Source organism: Macaca mulatta, chromosome 3 (genome assembly GCF_049350105.2).
Source record: "Macaca mulatta isolate MMU2019108-1 chromosome 3, T2T-MMU8v2.0, whole genome shotgun sequence".
Taxonomy (NCBI): Eukaryota; Metazoa; Chordata; class Mammalia; order Primates; family Cercopithecidae; genus Macaca; species Macaca mulatta.
In genome coordinates, this window is record NC_133408.1 from 132,512,915 (window position 1) to 132,537,152 (window position 24,238).

Here is a 24,238-nt window from a genome sequence, read left to right on the forward strand (position 1 = left end):
TGTATGCTCCTCTTTTCTCACAGGAGAGTAGGTATGATGGTGACTTGAGTGCCTGCAACCAACAGAGTGGTAAATGTTTAAGAAACCCTTCCCAAGTTTTCCTAGCAGATTCAGATGGGTGTGTATCGTCCAGTCCCTCTTGGTAACAGGAAAACTTTAGTCTCCTTTCTAATTATCTTTTTTCTTGAAGCAGCTGAAGTTGGGGTAGTTTGGGAGGGAGGCATTAAGACTGAAGAGAAAAAGAATCTTTGACAGCAGACAAGATGTTTGCATTCACTTTTATTTTTGACCAGCATATCAACTGCTAACGATCCAGCCAACTTCCAATGTTTTTGGTCTACCCAAAGGCCTATGTTGAACAACAAGGTTCTGTTTACCAACATCATTTATTTGATCTTTGGGGACCCCTTAACTTAGAGGCCACAGTCACATTGCTTTTTCTCTGAGGCTGCAGGTTTTATGTCCTTTTGTTGATTTGTACTTGATTTGCATATTGGAGACATGTTTAAAGAATCTATCTTAATCCAGAGTATTTCTTGCTATTGTTAATAATGTTTAATTTAATTCCTGGTTTTAACATAAAAGTAGGGGAAATTTCCAGGTAGACCTGACCATACTAATTTATATAGAGTCCTTTGGGTCAGTTTCTCATCCTCTAGTGAACTTCTTCCGTGTTGTAAACCCAATCTGTGACAATAAGAGTCCAAATATGAGTCAGTGTTTCACTAAGTTTTCCTATGGGAATTAGTCTCAGGGAAAGCTCTCTGTATTGCAGTCAGGACCCACTTCAAAATCTCTGAGACCTTTTTACTGTCATCTATGAATAGATCTAAAATTGGCATGATAGATTGCAAGAGGTGTTGAGCCCAAAAATGGCCCCACTGCTTGTCATTCTGAACTGCTTACTGAACAGCCATTGAGTCCTGCCAAATCATCTTTAAAGTGAGTCAGTCAAAATTTTCATAATCTCTCCGGTTTCTTCCTATAAGTAATTTCCATTTTTCCCTTTTAGTACTCCTTGTAAATGCATGTCTCTGTAATTTTTGTCTAAAAGAGGGTGAAACCTCCTTTGCCTACCAGGATGAATTTTAGTTGTACAGTCATCCAGAATTGGTTCTAGGGCCCCTGAGTATACCAAAATTCAAGCATACTTAAATCCTGCAGTCAGCTCTGCAGAACCTGCCTATGTGAAAAGTCAGCTCTCTATTTAGGCGGCTTTCACCTCCTACAAATACTGTATTTTCAATCTACGTTCAGTTTTGTAAAATCTGCCGATAAGTAGGCCTGTGCAGTTCAAACTTGCGGTTTTCAAAGGTCAACTGTAGTTCTTACCATGGGGCACACCTAAGGCTGATTGCCTGGTGAGTGAGGCAGTCTTTCGGGCTGGAGGATAATTAAAGCATCCAGGGCACTGTTGAGGCAACTGACCTGTGAATTCTTTAACCCATTTCCCAGTCAGTACTCAACCAGCAGTCACCTCCCCAATTAGAGTATAAAAAAGTTTTCTTCCCTGAGATTCAGTGTAGTGAATTTTGTTTTGAATAGCAATTTTAGTTAGCATAATGATTTTTTTTACTTTAAAAATGAAATTTTGAAATAGTACAGAAAAGTTGAAAGAATCATACCGTGGTATAGTCATATACCCACCACCCAAATTTTATTATATTTGTATTATTACATATCTGCCCCTCCATCCTTTCATCATCCCATATTCTTTTCTGTTGTTCAGTTTCAAAGTAATTGCGGACTTCAATACACTTCACCCCAAAACACTTCAGGGAACATATCATTGATAATAATTCAATACTTTAAGTGAAATGCACACATTACAAATATACAATTTAATGAATTTTGAGAAATGAATATATATCTATAACCCCCAATTTCTATCAAGCTATAGAACACTAGTTCACCCCGAGAGTAATATGTCTTTTTGCATGCAGTCAATCCCTCATCTCCCAAAGGAAACTACTGTAATGATCTTTTTAAACCATAGGTTAGTGTTATCTGTTATAGAACTTCATATAAGTGTAATCACACAGTATCTGTAGTATTTTATGCACATTTTATTTTACGCAGAAAGATGTTTTTGAGATTCATTCACCTCATCTTAACAGAAGTAGAATCCTTTTTATTCCAGAGTGGTATTCTATTGTGTAGATATACCAAAATTTGTTTATCCAGTCTGTTGATTGATACCTGTGCTATTTCCAGTGTTTCACAATGAATTAAGCTGCTATAAATATCATTGCACATATCTTATTGTGTGTCTATTTTTAAGAAGTTTGTTATGCATGATTTCGGAGAGCAAAAAATGTTTATGTTCATTAACTATTATGTTATGTAGGGTTTGCTTTATCTTAGATATGCTCATTCATGTTCTAAAGGCCATACCTTATTTGATATTTTCCTAGCACTGCACTGCAGTTCTCGGGTTTATGTATAGATTTATTTTTCTTGACTTTTCTCAGGAATTAAAACTAAATCAATTTTTATGTGTTTCTTTTATTTATTTCACTACCATTTATGGGACATTGTAAGACACTTTGCCAAGTTTGGGGGTTATGTCAAATTAGACACAATTTCTCAACTCAGATACCATCTAGAATGTTAGGGGAGGACACATATCTCACACACACACACACACGTACACACACGCACACACACCCCTACCTCTCACACGATCATCCAGTATGTCAAGAACAAAAGTAAGATCTCTTGCAGCATAGGGGAGAAGGGAGTGCAGTAGGGTAGATAGTGACAAGGTGAGGAAAACCTTCTGGGGGAAGTTGGCTTTGGAATAGATTCTTGGGTTTAGAGTTGAAAAAGATAATCCTGTTTGGAACCTTCGTCAAACTGAGACCTAGAGAGGTTCACTTACTTGTCCGGGGGGCTTAGATAGGAATTAGAAGCCATGTCTCCCAAGTTCCAATCCAGTGTTTTTCCTTCTCCAATGTGGTATTTCAATAGATTTTTATAATCATTGATTGACAACCTACCAAGTGGTAAGACTTGGGTCATATCTTGGAAATTAAAAAATGAATGAGATATAGAGTTCCTGCCATTAGGAAGTCCCAGTCAGTTAGTGGCACTACCTACCTAATTATATACACACGCATATGCATATATATCCCACCATTTCAGCAATAGGAGCACAATTCCATGCGAATGCAGAGGACATGGCTATTAAAGCCCTATTATCTCAAAATGATTTTATAAAGGTTTTCAGTGTTTTACATTAAATATTACCTCGAAGATAACCAACAGGTCTCTCCCTTCCCTCCCCACAACATGATGTTGAATCAAATTTTCTCAAGCTAACGCTGCAGAAATCTCATGTTTTCTTTTGAGTTTATGGCTGATACCCTAGAGCTCTTTCCTTTAATATCCTATGAGCTCCTTGAGGGAAGACATTTTGCTGTACTCATCTTTATATCCCTAAAGTCTAGTCGTGGTCCTGCAACAGAGACAGTGCTTAATAAATATTTCAACTGCTAATCATTATTCTAAAAGATTGTTAAGGCTGTTAAACGTGAGACCTCAGGCCAGTTCTTGCAGAGTCAGTCAGCAGGAGAACCAAGGAGATCCACAGTCTGCTCTTCTGGAGGCTTGTCAGCTCAGCAGAGGCAGGGAAAAAGTGATATGTTGGTGTGTATGCTATGACGTTTTTCTATAACCCTGTCCCTGTAGCCCTAAAGCTCTTGGATTTATCCACCCAAATGAAAGCAAACACAAAAGCAAACTTATCCTTCCTGACAGCTTGTCGACTTCCTATTATCTTCTCATGTCACTATTCTACTTTAGACATACATCTATTTGCATATGAGACTGATTGGCCTCTTATTTCATTTATTTAAAAAATAATCATAGTTCTCTTCATTTTTACTCTCTGTATTAGCATAGTCTCCCTATCCCATTCCAGCAGGCTTCAGAAAGCTTTCTCTAACAGTTAATAGGTTGGAAGAAGCCTGGGCAACATGGCAAAACGTCGTCTCTACAAACAAATATAAAAATTTGTCAGGTGGTCAGGCACAGTGGTTCATGCCTGTAATCCCAGCATTTTGGGAGGCCAAGGTGGGTAGATCACGAGGACAGGAGTTCTAGACCAGCCTGGCCAACATAGTGAAACCCTGTCTCTACTAATAATACAAAAAATTAGCCAGGCGTGGTGGCGGGCATCTATAATCCCAGCTACTCTGGAGGCTGAGGCAGGATAATTGGTTGAACCTGGGAGGCAGAGGTTGCAGTGAGCCAAGATCATGCCATTGTACTCCAGCCTGGGCAACAAGAATGAAACTCTGACTCAAAAAAAAAAAAAAAAAAAAGAAAGAAAGAAAGAAAGAAAAGCCATGCTTGCTTGAGCCTGGGTGGCAAAGGTGGCAGTGAGCTGAGATTGCACCGCTGTACTCCAGCTTAGGCGACAGAGAGAGAGAGACCCCGTCTCAAAAATACAATAAAAGGTTAGAAGAAATCCCACCTTTTCTTTCTCCTTTCCTCGTTAAAGAAAATGAATTTATTTTAATAGTCTATATTTTGAATGTTTTATGTAATGCCAGCAATGATACATTTGAGTGAAATTTTTGACCTATTATCAAAGATGACTTGTTTAATATCTTTAATAGGCATCTACCTAAAAAATTTTCCTAAAACATTAGTGAACTCAACTGATCTAATGTCTTATTGGCATTCTCCTTATTTATTTCTGCTGTCCTTTTTCTTATTATTCAGCCTATATTATCTTGAAAACATTTAGTTTGTCAGTTCTGTTTTGCCCACAATTAGCATGGCTAGGTCTCTGATTTCAGCACTCAGGTCAGGTATGCCCTCAGGAAGGGTCTCAGTGGTTTCTTTGCAGGGATCACAGCTACATCTTTTTGTATCTATTGCAATCAACGGTTTGCTTCTATTTTGAATTTGTGTGTCTTATCTCTTGGACATCAAAAGTGCCCTTCAGGGTAGGCATGCTACTTGTTTTATATCTGCCACCCAATTTTAACTGTAAAATCCTAATCACAAGTGGCAGCTAGATAGATTAAAATGATTTCTGGAACTTTCCTTCAGGTCATGTAAGATCCTAAAATCTTACGAGAATTTCAGTGAGTTGATTTTGTCTTTAATATTTTTTCTTAGGAAAAAGAAGACCATTTTGAATCTGTTCAACTGAAAACCTCAAGATCCCCAAATATATGAAGAGACAGTGCTGTAGCCTTGAGACTAATGAACAAAGAAACCTGCTCTAGTTTTACAGGACCATATTTTAGGGTCTGTCCTCATACCTGTCACATTGGTGATCTCACAGAGGAGGGCCATGCTGCCGAAAAGGGAAGGAGATTGAAACATTTGATTGCCTTATCACATGGTCAAGTACCTTGCCAAATAAAAGAAAGCAAATGATTTGGGTCTCAACTGAAGATGAAGCTCAACTCAGGAAGAGATTTATCTGTATATACACGTAACTGAAAACTAAGTTTAAGCCCACCAATGCACTGCTGATGCATGCCATATAATTAATGGGTAACTTTTATTCTTTATAATGTCTACATAACAAGTGTGATTTGGAGGGCACATGTGAGCATATGCATTATGATCCAATTTTATGTTTTTTCTTTGTTTATATTTTGGGGAAAATTAAAATTTTTTAAAGGTGTATTTTTGCCATTATTTATTTTCCTGACCTTAAAACAGCTTTTCTACTAAAAAATCGTGAACAATGAAGACAATAAATTTTTCATTTTTCCATAGGGTATCTTCTCTTGATTTAAATTTTAGGAAGAGTTAGCATATGCTTGGGTTCTCTAGATTTATAATTGCCTTTGAAATTCCATCCTTGTTGGAACTGGTAAGAAGGGCTTGACTGAAAGTTTGAAGGAAACTAAAAAACAAAAAAGTAAGAAAGGTAATGAGAAGCTCTAATTCTCTGTCAGTGCAAACTAGCTGCTAGTATTGTAGAAGTCAAATAACTTAAAAGAGTTTATGTAGTGCTCAAAGTGTAATTAAAGTAAATAGGAAAGCTTGTCAATCAAATCACTGGCAAAATCATGAAGAAGAAAGTGAGATGGTTTGTCTGTAAGTACAGATGACTGTATGAAATACTGGGATAATTTCATGGTCCCCAGAAAATGTCAGGGGGACTTTTGCTCTATGTCAAGCACCAGAGGTTATATGGTTATTTTTCTGCTGCAAGACTTTGAGGATGATGACTTTCTTAGAAAATCCAATAAGGCAGGAATTCAGTTTTGAAAAATTACATATAATTGTATTCATAATAAGAATGTGGTTGTTCCATAAGCAGTTATGAAATAATTATTGTTCTTATTCAAAAGTGATCCAGATCATTGTGATATTTTCTATGGTAGGCTGCTGGTATTAGCACAACTTGGATATTATTTGTTGAAGGAAGTATGAATGAAGTTGGATTTGACCAATTTTGTGTAAACCTTAGTTGATTTAAAACTGAGAAAGAGGGGGGTTTCCTGGTCATTGCTGATCTAAGGTGCTCTTATTTGTTTCCAATAAACAGTAATCTTTACAGACCTTAATGAAGATTTTTTTAAAAAGTTGTGATTGGCTGAGAAAGGCAGGGCACATATGCAGGGAAATGATTTGCCCCAAGCATTTCAATGAAGTATGACTTGAAACTTTGTGTCTGAAGGTGGTGTCTTTATTTTTGTGGAAAATGGGAGAAAAATGAATAATTGTGTTTATTTGACTGGTAATACACTAGACCATTCTGTTATTATTGAATGAATGTTTTGTATATATCTCTGCTGTTGCAAATATGAGTATAGGTGAGGTTGTCATTGTTTGCTGTAGGATTCAGGGAGGGTGTCAGTTTGCATAAACCTTTTTTTTGCATTTAATTTCTTGAATGTTCTTATAAAGAAGACATTATGTTGGCATTCCTCATTTTTATCCCGCCAACAGAGTGCTGATGAGCATTTCCCCATTTTGATCAAAATTTAAACAGAAGAATGAAAATACATTTGAAATGAACCCTTTCAGAGGAACTTTGGCAAAGCTGTATAGACTGGACAGAGTGAGAAAACTTCCACAGTCACCTGTCACCTTCCTCCTCATCTTCCACTGTGTTCAATATGTATGTTCCAAGCCATAGAGATAATTGGGATTTGCTCCCAGGTAGCTTCTTTCTTCTCCTGTCACATGACTAAAATCTCTGACATGTCAAAAATGCCTTAAATTTTAATGAACTCTCTGAAAATGTAGTTGATATTGAAGAATTTTATTTATTTTATTTCTAATTTTAGATATTAAATGTATTTCGTCAGCACAGTCCCATCTTTGGGAAGGAGCTGGCTTTTTCCTTTGGATTCCAGTGGTTTGTCATTTTATTTCAAGCACTGAAGAAGTATGATGGAAAACATATTATGGGGAAAATATTTAGACCAATCCTGGCTATAAAGTTCCCTTTAGCTTTATGCCTGGCCTCTGCAAAGCTCAGTGAAATGTTGAAAGGAATAAACAAATTAATCATGTTTCTGTGACTTTTAATTAACACTTGTTCCTTTTCCCCCCTACGTGGTAGAAGAAGTTATTTGTTATTTTTCTAAAAGGCACAATTTTGAAGCCTTAACTACTTCATTAAGTCAACTGTTGCCTATAACATCTCTTAGCACTCGTCAAAACGTATTTAAATCAATTTTCCAATGGATGAGAACATGTCTTCTATGATAAATTATATTATGTCATTTAACAACATTGAGCATTTCGATATATGTTCACTGAATTAAAAAACCTGAATTTCATTATTGTTGACTTTTCCCCTCTTTAGTTACTAGTAATCACATCCTTTCTAGGATTAAAAATATTTCTTAGTATTTTTGTGTAGATGTCTGTCCTTATTTTCTTCCCAAAGAAAAAAAGTTGTTTAAATTGGATTAAGTGGAAGAATTGCTTGGGTCCAGTCGTTAGCATCTGGGGTCTCCAGGTCCCCAAGTGGGTCATGATTGACTGCTTCTTCAAGACCCATCTGGCCAACTCTCAGTTGATGTCTGTCAATAGAACGACTTCCTGTGGCACATGGTCATTTCTAATGGGAGGCTAATGTGTACATAATTTCTCTCTTCCTCATGGAAATAAATTTCTCTGGGGGTTGCTGTGGGCACATGACTTCATTAGCCATGTTTAAAGTTAGTGTACCGCTCACATTTATCTTTGTACACTAAGAGTATGTGGAGTTGATCTTCAGAGAAACTAAACCTCCCTCATATCTGTTTATAGTAATCATGAATATGATTGCAGTTGACAGGCCCAACTCCTAAACTAAGTTTGCCACAAAGAAAATGTCCTTAGGGGAGTAAACTTTTAGAAATCTCAACCCCTGACTCATTCCTTCAAAGCTAAAATGGAATTCACCTTCATAGTAACTGGCTACAGATTATTCTCTTGCTGGATTTTACTTATTTTGATTTAACATTTTTACATGAGTTCCTTTTAGAATCACAAATGAAGGCAGTAAAACTTTAAGATGGGAATGAATAGTTGAAAAAAGAATTATATTTACTCTTATAATTGATATTAATCGCTATTATGATTACACTTGTCTAGATCAGAGCCCAGCAAACATTTTTCTTGTAAAGGGTCAGTTAGTACATATTTTTGGCTTTGCAGGGCATGTGAGCTCTATTGCATTTACTCAACTCTGTCATTGTAATATGAAAGCAACCACATACAAAATGTAAATGGATGGGCGTGGCTGCATTCCAATAAAACTTTATTTATGGACACTGAAATTTGAGTTTCATTTAAATTTCATGTGTCATGAAATCTTTTGATGTGTTTCTAACTATTTAAAAATGTAAAAGCATTCTTAGCTCTCGGGTCTTACAAAAACAGGTGATGAGCTAGGATTTGGCCTAACGGTTACAGTTTGCTGACCCCTGGTTTAGATGACTGTAATCTACCACACACTATTCAGAAGAATCTGTTTGCACACAGGTTCTTTTCCCTTTGGAAGCTTACCACCTAAAAAATTGGTCAAGTCTTCAGAGTTGTTCAAAAAGAAAATAACTCATCATGTGCACTTGATGATTTAATCACTTACCCGATACAAAGCCAGATACTCTCCTGAGTTGTCCTTGTAGTTCTGGGACTCCATTATGGATATTGATTGGCAAAGGATAAAATTAAAGCAGTGAATTGGTTAAAAGTAAATTAGCAAGATTGATTTAAAAGCCTTTTCTCATTGGGGTTTAGATAATATTCACTGCTAAGGTAACTGAATTTGGAGATACTCAGTCTTAAATACAGTTTCATTTAAAGTAACCATATGGAAGTAGGGAATGTTGATGCATAAAAGTAGCATCAGCATAGGTTTTCCAGCCCCAGCACTGAAGAGTTTCTTCGTCTGTTTGCATTTATTTAGTCAGGGCACACTTCAATCCTTATACATTTGCCAACAATCCTATTTTAAGACTGATCAAGCTGCAAAAGACACTTAGGATTCCTTTAGTGACTGGTGCTTCAAGAAACAGATCAATTTCCTTGAACAAATGGTCCCAGTAAGGCTTTTAATTTGCTGAAATTTTCTTCATCTTATTAATGATGCATGTGGATATTGGTAAATTTGGCTTAGAGGGGCAATGTTTTCTTTATCTTAGATGACTGATTTCAGATTACCTTTGATTGCTTTTCAAATAAAAGCATTAAACTAGTGGGAATTATGCACATGTAAACCTATCACAGAGCAGGAGTGATAATTGCCTTGTTCATAGGCTTTGCCTTTGTAGAGCTGTGGTTATAATCCATGCTGGTGTTCTATCTTCCTGGCACCTCACTTTTCTTGGCTTCTCCATGCTCACAGCGCTTGACTAAAGAGCTCTGGGGCCCAAAGCTATCATGGTGTGTGGGTGAATAAAGCGGGGATTGCTGAGAGAAAGCGCAGAACTAAAGACTGTGAAGGTACACTGGATAAATTACCTCCTTTCTCAACCACTCTCTCAATCTCTCCTTTGTGTGGTCTACAAGCCAGCTGGCCTCACAGTTTAAAAATAAGGACCATTTTATTTTACTGTGATAAACATGAGCAGGCTGGAAAATCTAATATTTAAACTGGAGAGGAAAATGGAACACCTCAGAAGCTGTAAACACTCAAAAATGCCATAGAAAATCAAGCATGTAGTAAGGTTTTGATTTTTTTTAAGTTTCTTGTTAACTTGCAAAATAATTGCATATAGTTAAGGGGTACAGTGTGATGTTTTGATACATGTATACATTGTGGAATGATGAAAGCAGGCTAATTAGTTTACCCATCGCCTCAAATATTTATCATTTTTGGTGGTGAGAATCATTAAAATATCTTTTACCCATTTTGAAATATACGATACATTATTATTAACTATACTATAGTTACCGTGCTGTGCAATAGAACATCAGAACTTCTCCTATCTCACTAAAACTTTCTACTTGTTGACCAACTTCTCTCCTTTCTGGTTCAGCCCCCTCTAGTCTGTGGGGACCACCATTCTACTCCCTGCTTCTATAAGTTTGACTTTTTTAGATTTCACGTATAAGTGAAATCTATGGTATTTGTCTCTTTTTGCTTGCCTTATTTCATTTAACATGTTGTAGGTGTATCCATGTTGTCACAGATGATAGAATTTTCTATTTTTTAAAACAGGCTGAATAGTATTTCATTTGTGTGTGTGTGTGTGTGCGCGCGCATATGTATCACATTTAAAAAATCCATTTATCCATCGATGGGCACTTAGGTTGTTTACATATTGTGGCTATTGTGAATACTGCTTCAATAAACATGGAAGTGCAAATATCTCTTTGACGTACTGATTTCATTTCCTTTAGGCATATACCCTGTGTGGGACTGCTGGATTATATGGTACTTCTAATTTTCATTTTTTGAGGAACTTCCGTACTGTTTTCTAAAATGGCTGTACTAACTTACAATACTACCAAAGTTCTCCTTTTCTCCACATCCTCACCAACACTTCTCTTTCATCTTTTTGCTAATAGCCAGGCCAACAGGTGTGAGGTGATATTTCATTGTGATTTTAATTTGCATTTCTCTTATAATTTGAGATATCGAGTATATTGGCCATTTGTATGTCTTCTTTTGAGAAATGTCTATTCAAGTCCTTTGTCCATTCTTTAATAGGGTTATTTTCTTCTTGAGTAGTTTGAATTGCTTGCATATTTTAGATGTTAACCCCTATTCAATGAATACTTTGCAAATATTTGCTTCTAATCTGTGATTTTTCTCTTCACTGTATTAATTGTACCTTTGCTGTGCAGAAGCTTTTAATTTGATGCAATACAATTTATCTATTTTTACTTTCATTGCCTATATTTTTGGGATCATATCCAAGAAATCACTGCTCAGACCAGTGTCAAGGAACTTTCCCTCCATGCTTTCTTCTAGTAGTTTTACAATTTCATGTCTTAAATTTATGTTTTTTTTTTTAAAATCTATTTTGAGTTGATTCTTGTATAAGAGGTGAGATAAAAGCCTAGTTTCATTTTTCTGCGTGGGGATATCCAGGTTTCCCTACACCATTTGTTGAAGAGACTGTCCTTTCCTCATGGTGTGTTCTTGGCACTTTTGTTGAAAAGTAAAAGACTGGAGGTGTGTGATTTTATTTCTGTTAATAGTCTCTCTATACTAATCCATTTGCTGATGTGCCTGTTTTTAATGCCAGTACCCTGCCATTTTCATTACTACAGTTTTGTGCTATATTTTGAAATCATGTAGAGTGATTACTCCAACTTTGTTCTTTTTGGTCAAGATTTCTTTGGATAGTCTTTTGTGGTTTCATACAAATTTTAGAATTTTTTTTTTTTTTTCTATTTCTCTGAAGAATGACATGGGAATTTTAGTGAGGATTGCATCAAATCTGTAAATCACGTTGGGTAGTATGAACATTTTGACAATACTTTTACAATCCATGAACACAGAATATCTTTCCATTTATTTGTGCCATCTTCAATTTTTTTCTTCAATGTTCTATAGTTTTCACTATGAACATCCTTTACTTCCTTGTCTAAATTTACTCGTAAGTATTTCACATTTTTCATGCTATTGTAAATGGAATTATTTTCTTAATTTCTTTTTTTAGATAGTTCATTATTAGTATATAGAAACACTACTGATTTTTATAAGTTGATTTTGTATCCTGCAACTTCACTGCATTCATTTATCAGTTCTAACAGTTTTTTTGGTGGCGTTTTTAGGATTTTCTATATGTAAGATCATTTCATCTGCAAATAGAGATACTTTCACTTCATCCTTTCCTGTTGAGATGCCTTTTCTTTCTTTTTCATAATTGCTCTAACTAGCATTTTCCATTACTATGTAGAACAGAAGTGTTGAGAGTGGCCATCTTTGTCTTTTTCCTTATCACAAAGAAAAAGCCTTTTACTTTTTCACTGTTGAGTATGATGTTAGCTGTGAGTTTGTCATATATGGCTTTTATTGTGTTGAGGAATATTTTTTAATTCTCTAATTTTTTCCAACATATGTTGAGATGATCATATGGTTTTTGTCCTTTATTCTGTTAATATAGTGAATCACATTTATTGATTTGCCTACTTTAAATCATTCTTGCATTCCAGGGTTAAATTCTACTTGATCATAGTAAAATATCTTTTTAGTATATTGTCAAATATGGTTTGCTAGTATTTTGTTGAGTATTTTTGCATCTATGTTCATCAGTGATATTGACCTGTAGTTTTCTTTTTTTGTAACGTCCTTCTCCAGCTTTAGTATCAGGATAATGCTGGCTTTATAGTACAGGGTTTGAAAATATTCCCTCCTGTTCTGTTTTCTTGCAAGAGTTTGAGAAATAACTGAAACTTAATTCCTTAAATGTTTGGTAGAATTCAGTTGTGAAACCATCTGGTTCTGGACTTTTCTTTGATGATAGATTTTAAATTACTGGTTCAAATCTCTTTACTCATTATTGGTCTGTTTGGATTTCAAATTTCTTTGTGATATAGTCTTGGGAGGTTATATGTTTCTAGGAATTTATTCATTTCTTCTAGATTGTTCAATTTGTTCATGTCTAATTGTTCATAGTTGCCTCTTAAGATCCATTGTATTCTGTGTTATCAGTTTTAAGATTTCCTCTTTTATTTCTGATTTTATTTATTTGAGTCTTATCTATTTTTTCTTAGCCTAAGTAAGGGTTTGTCACTTTTGTTTAGCTTTCCTAAATTTTTTTCTACTGTTTTTCTAGTCTCTATTTCATTTATTTCTTCTCAATGTTTGTTATTTTCTTCCTTCTGCTAACTTTGAGCTTAGGGTTTTTGTTTTGTTTGGTTTTTAAGTTCCTTGAAGTGTAACATGGTTATTTATTTGAGATCTTTTTTCTTTTTTGATGTAGGTGTTCATTGTTACAAACTTCCTTCTTAGAACTGCTTTTGCTGCATCCCTTAAGTTTTGGTATATTGTGTTTCCATTTTTGTCTGTCTCAAGATATATTTTTATTTCTTATTATCATTATTTTTGAGATGGAGTCTCACTCTGTCATCCAGGCTGGAGTTCAGTGGTGCAGTCTTAGCTCACTACGACCCCACTCCCTGGGCTCAAGCAATCCTCCCACCTCAGCCTCCCAAGTAGCTGGGACCACAGATGCACACCACCACACCCAGCTGTTTTTGTATTTTTTGTAGACACGGGGTTTCACCACGTTGCCCAGGCTGGTCTCGAACTCCTGAGCTCAAGCTATCCGCCTGCCTTGGCCTCCCAAAGTGCTAGGATTATAGGCATGAGCCACTGCGTTGGGCCTCAAGGTATTTTTTAATTTCCCTTTTAAATGCTTCTTTGACCCAATAGTTGTTCAGGAGCATATTGTTTAACTTCCACTTATTTGTTGCATTTCTGTTATTCTTCCTGTTATTGATTGTTAGTTTCATACTATTTTAGTCAGAAAAGATACTTGAAGTATCTTTTGTCAAGACACATTTTTTGGCCTAATATATATGATCTAGCCTAGAATATGACCCATAAGATCAGTATTCCATGTACACTTGGTAAAAATGTATATTCTGTTGCTGTTGGATGAAGTGTTTTGTATATGTCTTTTCAGTCCATTTGGTCTAAAGTGTAGTTCAAGTCCAGTGTTTCCTTATTGATTTTCTTTTTGGATTACCTGTTTGATGTTGAAAGTGTGGTATTGACATCTCCTACTATTACTCTGTTGCAATCTGTATTTCCCTTTAGATCTCTTAATGTTTGCTTTTTATATATATATATATACACACACACACACATATATATGTATTTTTTATACACATATTGTATAAAAATATACATATACATATATATTTTTATACATATATATGTATTTTTTTTTAGGTGCTCTGATGTTGGGTGCATATATAATTGTTATATCCTCTTGATGAATTTACACCTTCATCACTATATAATGACCTTCTTTGTCTCTTTTTCCAATTTTTAGCCTAAAGTTCATTTTGTCTGAAATAAGTATAGCTACCACTGCTCTCTTTTTGTTTCCATTTATTTGGAATATCTTTTTCCATTCCTTCATTTTCAATTTATGAATATTCTTTTAAGGTGAAGTGAGTTTCTTGTGGGCAGCATATACTTGGGTCTTATTTTTTTTAATCCCTTCAGCCACTCTATGCCTTTTTATTGGAGAATTTAATCCATTTCCATTCAAAGTAATTACTGATAGATAACAAGTTACTACTACCATTTTGTTCATTGTTTTGTAGGTTCTTTGTTCCTTTCATCATCTATTACTTTATTCCTTTGTGATTGAGGACTTTTATAATGTTATGCTTTGCATCCTTTCTTTTGGCTTTGTGTATGTATTAGAGACTTTTGCTTTGTGGTTACCCTGAGAATTTTATAAAACATCTTATAATGGTGTATTTTAAGCTGATAAAATATAAATTTGATTGTATACACTTTTACTTCCCCTTCTACCAACTTTCATGCTTTTGATATAATAAATTGTATTTTTAAAAATAGTTTTTATCTTTAACAAATTATTGTGGCTTTAGTTACTTTTAATAGTTTTGCCTTTTAATTTTTGTACTAGAGATATAATAGTTTACCCACCATTATTACCATATTAGAGGGTTTTGAATTTTACAATGGACTTATCTTTACCAATGAGTTTTATACTTTCATATTTTTTTCATGTTACTAATTAACATCCTCTTCCTTCACCTGGGAGAACTCCTATTAGCATTTCTTGTAAGGTAGTTCTAATTGTGAGAAACTCTTAACTTTTGTTTGTCTTAGAAAGTCTTTATCACCCTGTCATTTTTGAAAGATAAGATTGATGAGTAGTGTATTTTTGAAAATTTTTTCCAGCATTTTGAATATCATTCTACTCCATTCTGGTCTGCAAGATTTGTGCTAAAAAAATCCCCTGATAGGCCGGGCGCGGTGGCTCAAGCCTGTAATCCCAGCACTTTGGGAGGCCGAGACGGGCGGATCATGAGGTCAGGAGATCGAGACCATCCTGGCTGACACGGTGAAACCCCGTCTCTACTAAAAAATACAAAAAACTAGCCGGGCGAGGTGGCGGGCGCCTGTAGTCCCAGATACTCGGGAGGCTGAGGCAGGAGAATGGCGTGAACCCGGGATGTGGAGCTTGCAGTGAGCCGAGATCTGGCCACTGCACTCCAGCCTGGGCGGCAGAGCGAGACTCCGTCTCAAAAAAAAAAAAAAAAAAAAAAAATCCCCTGATAATCTGGAGGAGGTTCCCTTGTATGTAACAAATCACTTTCCCTTTGCTGCTTTCAGCACTCTTTTTGTCTTTAACTTTTATTTTATTTTTAATTTTTGTGAGTACATAGTAGATATATATATTTATGGGGTATATGAGATGTTTTGATATAGGCATGAAATGTAAAATAAGCACATCATGGAGAATGGGGTATCCACCCCCTCAAGCATTTACCCTTTTAGTCACACATAATCCAATTATACGTTTAAAGTTATTTTAAAATATATTGTGTTCAACTTTTGATTATGATGTGTCTCAGTGTGGGTTTCTTTGGATTAGTTTATTTGGTATCCTTTGGACTTACTGGATCTATATTTCTATTTCTTTTCCCAGGCTTGGGAAGTTTTCTCCCATTATTTCTTTGAATATGTTTTCTTTCCCTTTCTCTGTCTCTTCTCCTTTGGGTACACCATTAATCTGCAAGTTCTTACACTTGATGGTGTCCCCATAGTCTCTTAACCTATCCTCACTCTTTTTAATTTTATTTTTTTCTTTTTGCTCCTCAGATTGTGCAAGTTCTCGCTGATGCTTTCTTCTGCTTGATCTATTTTGCTATGGAATCCCTCTATTGAATTTTTTCAATTCAGCTGTAGTATTCCTCAGCAATTATGATTTCTGTTTGATAATTTTTTTTTATTATACTTTAAGTTCTAGGGTACATGTGCACAACGTGCAGGTTTGTTACATATGTATACTTGTGCCATGTTGGTGTATTGCACCCATCAACTCGTCAGCACCCATCAACTCGTCATTTACTTCAGGTATGACTCCCAGTGCCATCCCTCCCCCCGCCCCCCTCCCCATAATAGGCCCCGGTGTGTGATGTTCCCCTTCCCGAGTCCAAGTGATCTCATTGTTCAATTCCCACCTATGAGTGAGAACATGCGGTGTTTGGTTTTCTGTTCTTGCGATAGTTTGCTGAGAATGATGGTTTCCAGCTGCATCCATGTCCCTACAAAGGACACAAACTCATCCTTTTTGATGGTTGCATAGTATTCCATGGTGTATATGTGCCACATTTTCTTAATCCAGTCTGTCACTGATGGACATTTGGGTTGATTCCAAGTCTTTGCTATTGTGAATAGTGCCGCCATAAACATATGTGTTCATGTGTCTTTATAGCAGCATGATTTATAATCCTTTGGGTATATACCCAGAAATGGGATGGCTGGGTTATATGGTATTTCTAGTTCTAGATCCTTGAGGAATCACCATACTGTTTTCCACAATGGTTGAACTAGTTTACAATCCCATCAACAGTGTAAAAGAGTTTCTATTTCTCCACATCCTCTCCAGCACCTGTTGTTTCCTGACTTTTTAATGACTGCCATTCTAACTGGCGTGAGATGGTATCTCATTGTGGTTTTGATTTGCATTTCTCTGATGGCCAGTGATGACGAGCATTTTTTCGTGTGTCTCTTGGCTACTTGCATGTCCTCTTTTGAGAAACGTCTGTTCATATCCTTTGCCCACTTTTTGATGGGGTTGTTTGTTTTTTCCTTGTAAATTTGTTTGAGTTCTTTGTAGGTTCTGGATATTAGCCCTTTGTCAGATGAGTAGATTGCAAAAATGTTCTCCCATTCTGTAGGTTGCCTGTTCACTCTGATGGCAGTTTCTTTTGCTGTGCAGAAGCTCTTTAGTTTAATTAGATCCCATTTGTCAATTTTGGCTTTTGTTGCCGTTGCTTTTGGTGTTTTAGACACTAAGTCCTTGCCTATGCCTATATCCTGAATGGTATTACCTAGGTTTTCTTCAAGGGTTTTTATGGCTTTAGGTCTAACATTTAAGTCTCTAATCCATCTTGAATTAATTTTCGTATAAGGAGTAAGGAAAGGATCCAGTTTCAGCTTTCTACTTATGGCTAGCCAATTTTCCCAGCACCATTTATTAAATAGGGAATCCTTTCCCCATTTCTTGTTTTTGTGAGGTTGGTCAAAGATCAGATGGCTGTAGATGTGTGGTATTATTTCTGAGGGCTCTGTTCTGTTCCATTGGTCTATATCTCTGTTTTGGTACCAGTACCATGCTGTTTTGGTTACTGTAGCCTTGTAGGATAGTTTGAAGTCAGGTAGCATGATGCCTCCAGTTTTGTTCTTTTGACTTAGGATCGTCTTGGCAATGCGGGTTCTTTTTTGGTTCCTTATGAACTTTAAAGCAGTTTTTTCCAATACTGTGAAGAAAGTCATCGGTAGCTTGATGGGGATGGCATTGAATCTATAAATTACTTTGGGTAGTATGGCCATTTTCACAATATTGATTCTTCCTATCCATGAGCATGGTATGTTCTTCCATTTGTTTGTGTCCTCTTTTATTTCACTGAGCAATGGTTTGTAGTTCTCCTTGAAGACGTCCTTTACATCCCTTGTAAGTTGGATTCCTAGGTATTTTATTCTCTTTGAAGCAATTGTGAATGGAAGTTCATTCATGATTTGGCTCTCTGTTTGTCTGTTACTGGTGTATAAGAATGCTTGTGATTTTTGCACATTGATTTTGTATCCTGAGACTCTGCTGAAGTTGCTTATCAGCTGAAGGAGATTTTGGGCTGAGATGATGGGGTTTTCTAAATATACAATCATGTCATCTGCAAACAGGGACAATTTGACAACTTCTTTCCTAACTGAATACCCTTGATTTCTTTCTCTTGCCTGATTGCCCTAGCCAGAACTTCCAACACTATGTTGAATAGGAGTGGTGAGAGAGGGCATCCCTGTCTTGTGCCAGTTTTCAAAGGGAATGCTTCCAGTTTTTGCCCATTCAGTATGATATTGGCTGTGGGTTTGTCATAAATAACTCTTATTATTTTGAGATACGTTCCATCAATACTGAATTTATTGAGAGTTTTTAGCATGAAGGGCGGTTAAATTTTGTCAAAGGCCTTTTCTGCATCTATTGAGATAATCATGTGGTTTTTGTCTTTGGTTCTGTTCATATGCTGGATTACATTTATTGATTTGCGTATGTTGAACCAGCCTTGCATCCCAGGGATGAAGCCCACTTGATCATGATGGATAAGCTTTTTGATGTGCTGCTGGATTCGGTTTGCCAGTATTTTATTGAGGATTTTTGCATCGATGTTCATCAGGGATATTGGTCTAAAATGCTCTTTTATTGTTGTGTCTCTGCCAGGCTTTGGTATCAGGATGATGTTGGCCTCATAAAATGAGTTATGGAGGATTCCCTCTTTTTCTATTGATTGGAATAGTTTCAGAAGGAATGGTACTAACTCCTCCTTGTACCTCTGGTAGAATTCGGCTGTGAATCCGTCTGGTCCTGGACTTTTTTTGGTTGGTAGGCCATTAATTATTGCCTCAATTTCAGAGCCTGCTATTGGTCTATTCAGGGATTCAAGTTCTTCCTGGTTTAGTCTTGGGAGAGTGTAAGTGTCCAGGAAATTATCCATTTCTTCTAGGTTTTCTAGTTTATTTGTGTAGAGGTGTTTATAGTATTCTCTGATGGTAGTTTGTATTTCTGTGGGGTCGGTGGTGATATTCCCTTTATCATTTTTTATTGCATCTATTTGATTCTTCTCTCTTTTCTTCTTTATAAGTCTTGCTAGCGGTCTATCAATTTTGTTGATCTTTTCAAAAAACCAGCTCCTGGATTCATTGATTTTTTGGAGGGATTTTTGTGTCTCTATCTCCTTCAGTTCTGCTCTGATCTTAGTTATTTCTTGCCTTCTGCTAGCTTTCGAATGTGTTTGCTCTTGCTTCTCTAGTTCTTTTAATTGTGATGTTAGGATGTCAATTTTGGATCTTTCCAGCTTTCTCTTGTGGGTATTTAGTGCTATAAATTTCCCTCTACACACTGCTTTAAATATGTCCCAAAGATTCTGGTATGTTGTATCTTTGTTCTCATTGGTTTCAAAGAACATCTTTATTTCTGCCTTCATTTCGTTATGTACCCAGTAGTCATTCAGGAGCAGGTTGTTCAGTTTCCATGTAATTGAGCGGTTTTGTTTGAGTTTCTTAGTCCTGAGTTCTAGTTTGATTGCACTGTAGTCTGAGAGAGAGTTTGTTATAATTTCTGTTCTTGTACATTTGCTGAGGAGTGCTTTACTTCCAGCTATGTGGTCAATTTTGGAATAAGTGTGATGTGGTGCTGAGAAGAATGTCTATTCTGTTGATTTGTGGTGGAGAGTTCTGTAGATGTCTATTAGGTCCGCTTGGTGCAGAGTTGAGTTCAATTCCTGGATATCCTTGTTAACTTTCTGTCTCATTGATCTGTCTAATGTTGACAGTGGGGTGTTGAAGTCTCTCGTTATTATTGTATGGGAGTCTAAGTCTCTTTGTAAGTCTCTAAGGACTTGCTTTATGAATCTGGGTGCTCCTGTGTTGGGTGCATATATATTTAGGATAGTTAGCTCTTCCTGATGAATTGATCCCTTTACCATTATGTAATGGCCTTCTTTGTCTCTTTTGATCTTTGATGGTTTAAAGTCTGTTTTGTCAGAGAGTAGGATTGCAACTCCTGCTTTTTTATGTCCTCCATTTGCTTGGTAGATCTTCCTCCATCCCTTTATTTTGAGCCTATGTGTGTCTCTGCATGTGAGATGGGTCTCCAGAATACAGCAGACTGATGGGTCTTAACTCTTCATCCGATTTGCCAGTCTGTGTCTTTTAATTGGACCATTTAGTCCATTTACATTTAAGGTTAATATTGTTATGTGTGAACTTGATCCTGTCATTGTGATATTCGTTGGTTATTTTGCTCATTAGTTGATGCAGTTTCTTCCTAGCATCGATGGTCTTTACATTTTGGCATGCTGTTACAATGGCTGGAACTGGTTGTTCCTTTCCATGTTTAGTGCTTCCTTTAGGGTCTCTTGCTGGCAGGCCTGGTGGTGACAAAATCTCTAAGCCTTTGCTTGTCTGTAAAGGATTTTATTTCTCCTTCACTTATGAAACTTAGTTTGGCTGGATATGAAATTCTGGGTTGAAAATTCTTTTCTTTAAGAATGTTGAATATTGGCCCGCACTCTCTTCTGGTTTGTAGAGTTTCTGCCGAGAGATCTGCTGTTAGTCTGATGGGGTTCCCTTTGTGGGTAACCCAACCTTTTTCTCTGGCTGCCCTTAACATTTTTTCCTTCATTTCAACTTTGGTGAATCTGACAATTAATGTGTCTTGGAGTTGCTCTTCTCGAGGAGTATCTGTGTGGCATTCTCCGTATTTCCTGAATTTGAATGTTGGCCTGCCTTACTAGGTTGGGGAAGTTCTCCTGGATGATATCCTGAAGAGTGTTTTCCAACTTGGTTCCATTTTCCCCCTCACTTTCAGGCACCCCAGTCAGATGTAGATTTGGTCTTTTCACATAATCCTATACTTCTTGGAGACTTTGTTCATTTCTTTTTCCTCTTTTTTCTCTAGACTTCTCTTCTCACTTCATTTCATTCATTTGATCTTCAATCGCTGATACTGTTTCTTCCAGTTGATTGAGTTGGTTACTGAAGCTTGTGCATTTGTCACGTATTTCTTGTGCCATGGTTTTTATCTCTGTCAGTTCATTTATGGCCTTCTCTGCATTGATTATTCTAGTTATCCATTCTTCCATTTTTTTTTTCAAGATTTTTAGTTTCTTTGTGCTGTGTACGTAGTTCCTCCTTTAGCTCTGAGAAGTTTGATGTACTGAAGCCTTCTTCTCTGAACTCGTCAAAGTCATTCTCCATCCAGCTTTGATCCATTGCTGGCGATGAGCTGCGTTCCTTTGGAGGAGGAGATGCGCTCTTATTTTTTGAATTTCCAGCTTTTCTGCCCTGCTTTTTCCCCATCTTTGTGGTTTTATCTGTCTTTGGTCTTTGATGCTGGTGACATACTGATGGGGTTTTGGTACATGTGTCCTTACTGTTTGTTAGTTTTCCTTCTAACAGTCAGGACCCTCAGCTGTAGGTCTGTTGGAGATTGCTTGAGGTCCACTCCAGACGCTGTTTGCCTGGGTATCAGCTGTGGAGGCTGCAGAAGATTGAATATTGCTGAACAGTGAGTGTTCCTGTCTGATTCTTGCTCTGGAAGCTTCGTCTCAGGGATGTACCCCGCCATGTGAGGTGGGGGGTGTTGGTCTGCAGCTAGTGGGGGATGTCTCCCAGTTAGGCTACTCAGGGGTCAGGGACCCACTTGAGCAGGCAGTCCGTCCATTCTCAGATCTCAACCTCCATGTTGGGAGATCCTCTGCTCTCTTCAAAGCTGTCAGTGTCTTTTACATCTGCAGAGGTTTCTGCTGCTTTTTGTTTAGCTTTGTCCCATCCCCAGAGGTGGAGTCTACAGAGACAGGCAGGCCTCCTTGAGCTGCTGTGAGCTCCACCCAGTTTGAGCTTCCCTGTGGCTTTGTTTACTTAAGCCTCAGCAATGGCAGGCAACCCTCCCCCAGCCTAGCTGCTGCCTTGCAGTTAGATCTCAGACTGCCATGCTAGCAGTGAGAGAGGCTCCATAGGTATGGGACCCTGCCAGCCAGGTGTGGGATATAATCTCCTGGTGTGCCGTTTACTAAGAGCCTTGGTAAAGCACAGTATTAGGGTGGGAGTTACCCGATTTTCCAGGTATTGTGTGTCTCAGATTCCCTTGGCTAGGAAAAGGGATTCCCTCCCCCCTTGCACTTCCCAGGTGAGGTGATGCCTCGCCCTTCTTCAGCTCTTTTGATTGTGCTGCACCAGCTGACCAGCACCGATTGTCCGGTACTCCCCAGTGAGATGAACCCTGTACCTCAGTTGAAAATGCAGAAATAACCCATCTTCTGTGTCGCTTGCACTGGGAGCTGGAGGCTGGAGCTGTTTCTATTTGGCCATTTTGCTCCAGGACCCCTGTTTGGTAATTTTTAATATTTTCTATCTGTTTGTTGAAATTCTCAGTTTGTTCTTGCATTGTTCTCCTGTCATTAATGAGCATATTTATGACCATTATTTTGAATTCTCTCTGTGGGTAAATCACATAGCTCCACTTCACTTGGGTCAGTTTCAGATGTATCTTGTTCTTTTATTTAGGATATATTCACCTTTACTTTTTTTTTTTTTGACCCTCTGTGTTGGTATCTGTACATGAGATAAAACAACTACCTCTCCAAGTCTTGTCAAATTGGCTTCTTGTAGAAGTACCTCACCAGTCCATCTAGCCAGAGATATTAAGTTACCTCTCAAATCTATGTGTTTGTCCAGACTGCTATTTCTGTTTTTGGTGGCCCCTGGAGCTTAGGATGTGTCATATCCTGTCAGTACTCTGAGACAAGTAAGTTAGAATCCAGACTCCCTAGATGTAGCTGGAAAGGTTGGGGTGTTGAATTTGAATATATGTTCCAGTTTTTTCTCTCTTCACTGTGACTGGGCATGGATATTTATCTCCCACTCTTTCTGCAGTAAGCCAGGGAGAGGATCTGTGGCAAATGCTTGAACTCGTATTCAGGCTGCACTCTCTGATTCTGGGGAGATCGCTGCTGAGAGTGGGCCCATTGTATATTGACCATTTTCTTTTCTGTGGTCTAGGACCACTCATAAATGCAAAGCCCCATTGGCTCCTAGAGCTGGATCATTAAGGAGACAGTCACTTGAGTGGGATATAGAAGTTGTGGCACTTGGTGCATGACCAAACTCCTTCCAAGAAGAATGAGTAGACCTGGATTTATTACTAGGTGAGCTAGAAGAAAGGCATATGAAGTTTCAAGCTTTGACTCTGGTTGTTGCTGAGGGCTGTTGTTTTTTTTTCCCTGTTAACTCCCCAATGCAAGTTCATTAGAAGTCAGGCCATTAAGTGGCCACTGTCACTGTGTACGATAAGCCCCTTCTGAAGAGAAAATGGAAGCTGTATGTTCTCACCCTTTTCTGCATTGCTCCAAGGGGATGTAGCCCCTGAAAGTATTTGCATGCTCACTTAAAAACACTTCTTTATTCTGTGATCTATGGAATCTTGAATATGCCTGGTCTCTTTTTTTCCATAGCTAAGAGGTTTAGAATGGAGTCCTTTGGGTGGTAGCTATAAAAACTGGGGCACTTAATGAAAGGCATAAACCCCTTCCAGGAAGAAACAAAGACCTGCATGTTTAGAGCCCCTTCTCTGCATTGCTTCTAGGGAATGAAGCCCCCATAAGTGCTTACACATATATATAAAATGCCAGTTTTTTCTTTGGTCTAGGTAGACTCACATGTACTTAGTACCCTCTGTTCCCAGAGGTAAGATGTTTAGGATGCAGTACCTTGGATAGAAGCTATAAAAGTGGGACACTCAATGTATGGACAAGCTCCTTCCAGGAAAAATTAATAGAACTGGAGTTATCACAGTGGCGAACTTGGAGAGAAGGCTCCAGAAGAGCCAGTGTTCTTCTCAGTCTGGTGATGGGTTAATATTTATCTGCCTCCTTAACTCCCTGATGCAAGTTAGTTGGAAGCCAAGCTGCCAAGTAGCCACTGGAAAAGTATGCTATAAACTCCTTCTTGAGAGAAACAGGGCTGCATTTCAGCCCCATTTTCTGCACTGCTCCTGTGGGACCAAGGCTCTGGAAATGCTTGCATACTTTTATAAAACACTGC

At 37.4% G+C, this 24,238-nt stretch overlaps 1 protein-coding gene across 6 annotated transcripts in view; it reads left to right on the top strand.

Moving 5' to 3' along the window:
- ELAPOR2 (endosome-lysosome associated apoptosis and autophagy regulator family member 2) overlaps positions 1 to 24,238 on the top strand; it is a 209,953-nt gene that overhangs the window by 171,341 nt on the left and 14,374 nt on the right. For 3 of the 6 annotated variants that reach the window (XM_077995047.1, XM_077995046.1, XM_077995049.1), the window contains one exon: positions 5,131 to 5,647. The exons of 2 other annotated variants lie outside the window; for them this stretch is intronic. In XM_077995047.1, the coding sequence (XP_077851173.1) occupies positions 5,131 to 5,190 (60 nt within the window). In that variant the 3' untranslated portion in view covers positions 5,191 to 5,647. 6 annotated transcript variants of the gene reach the window in all.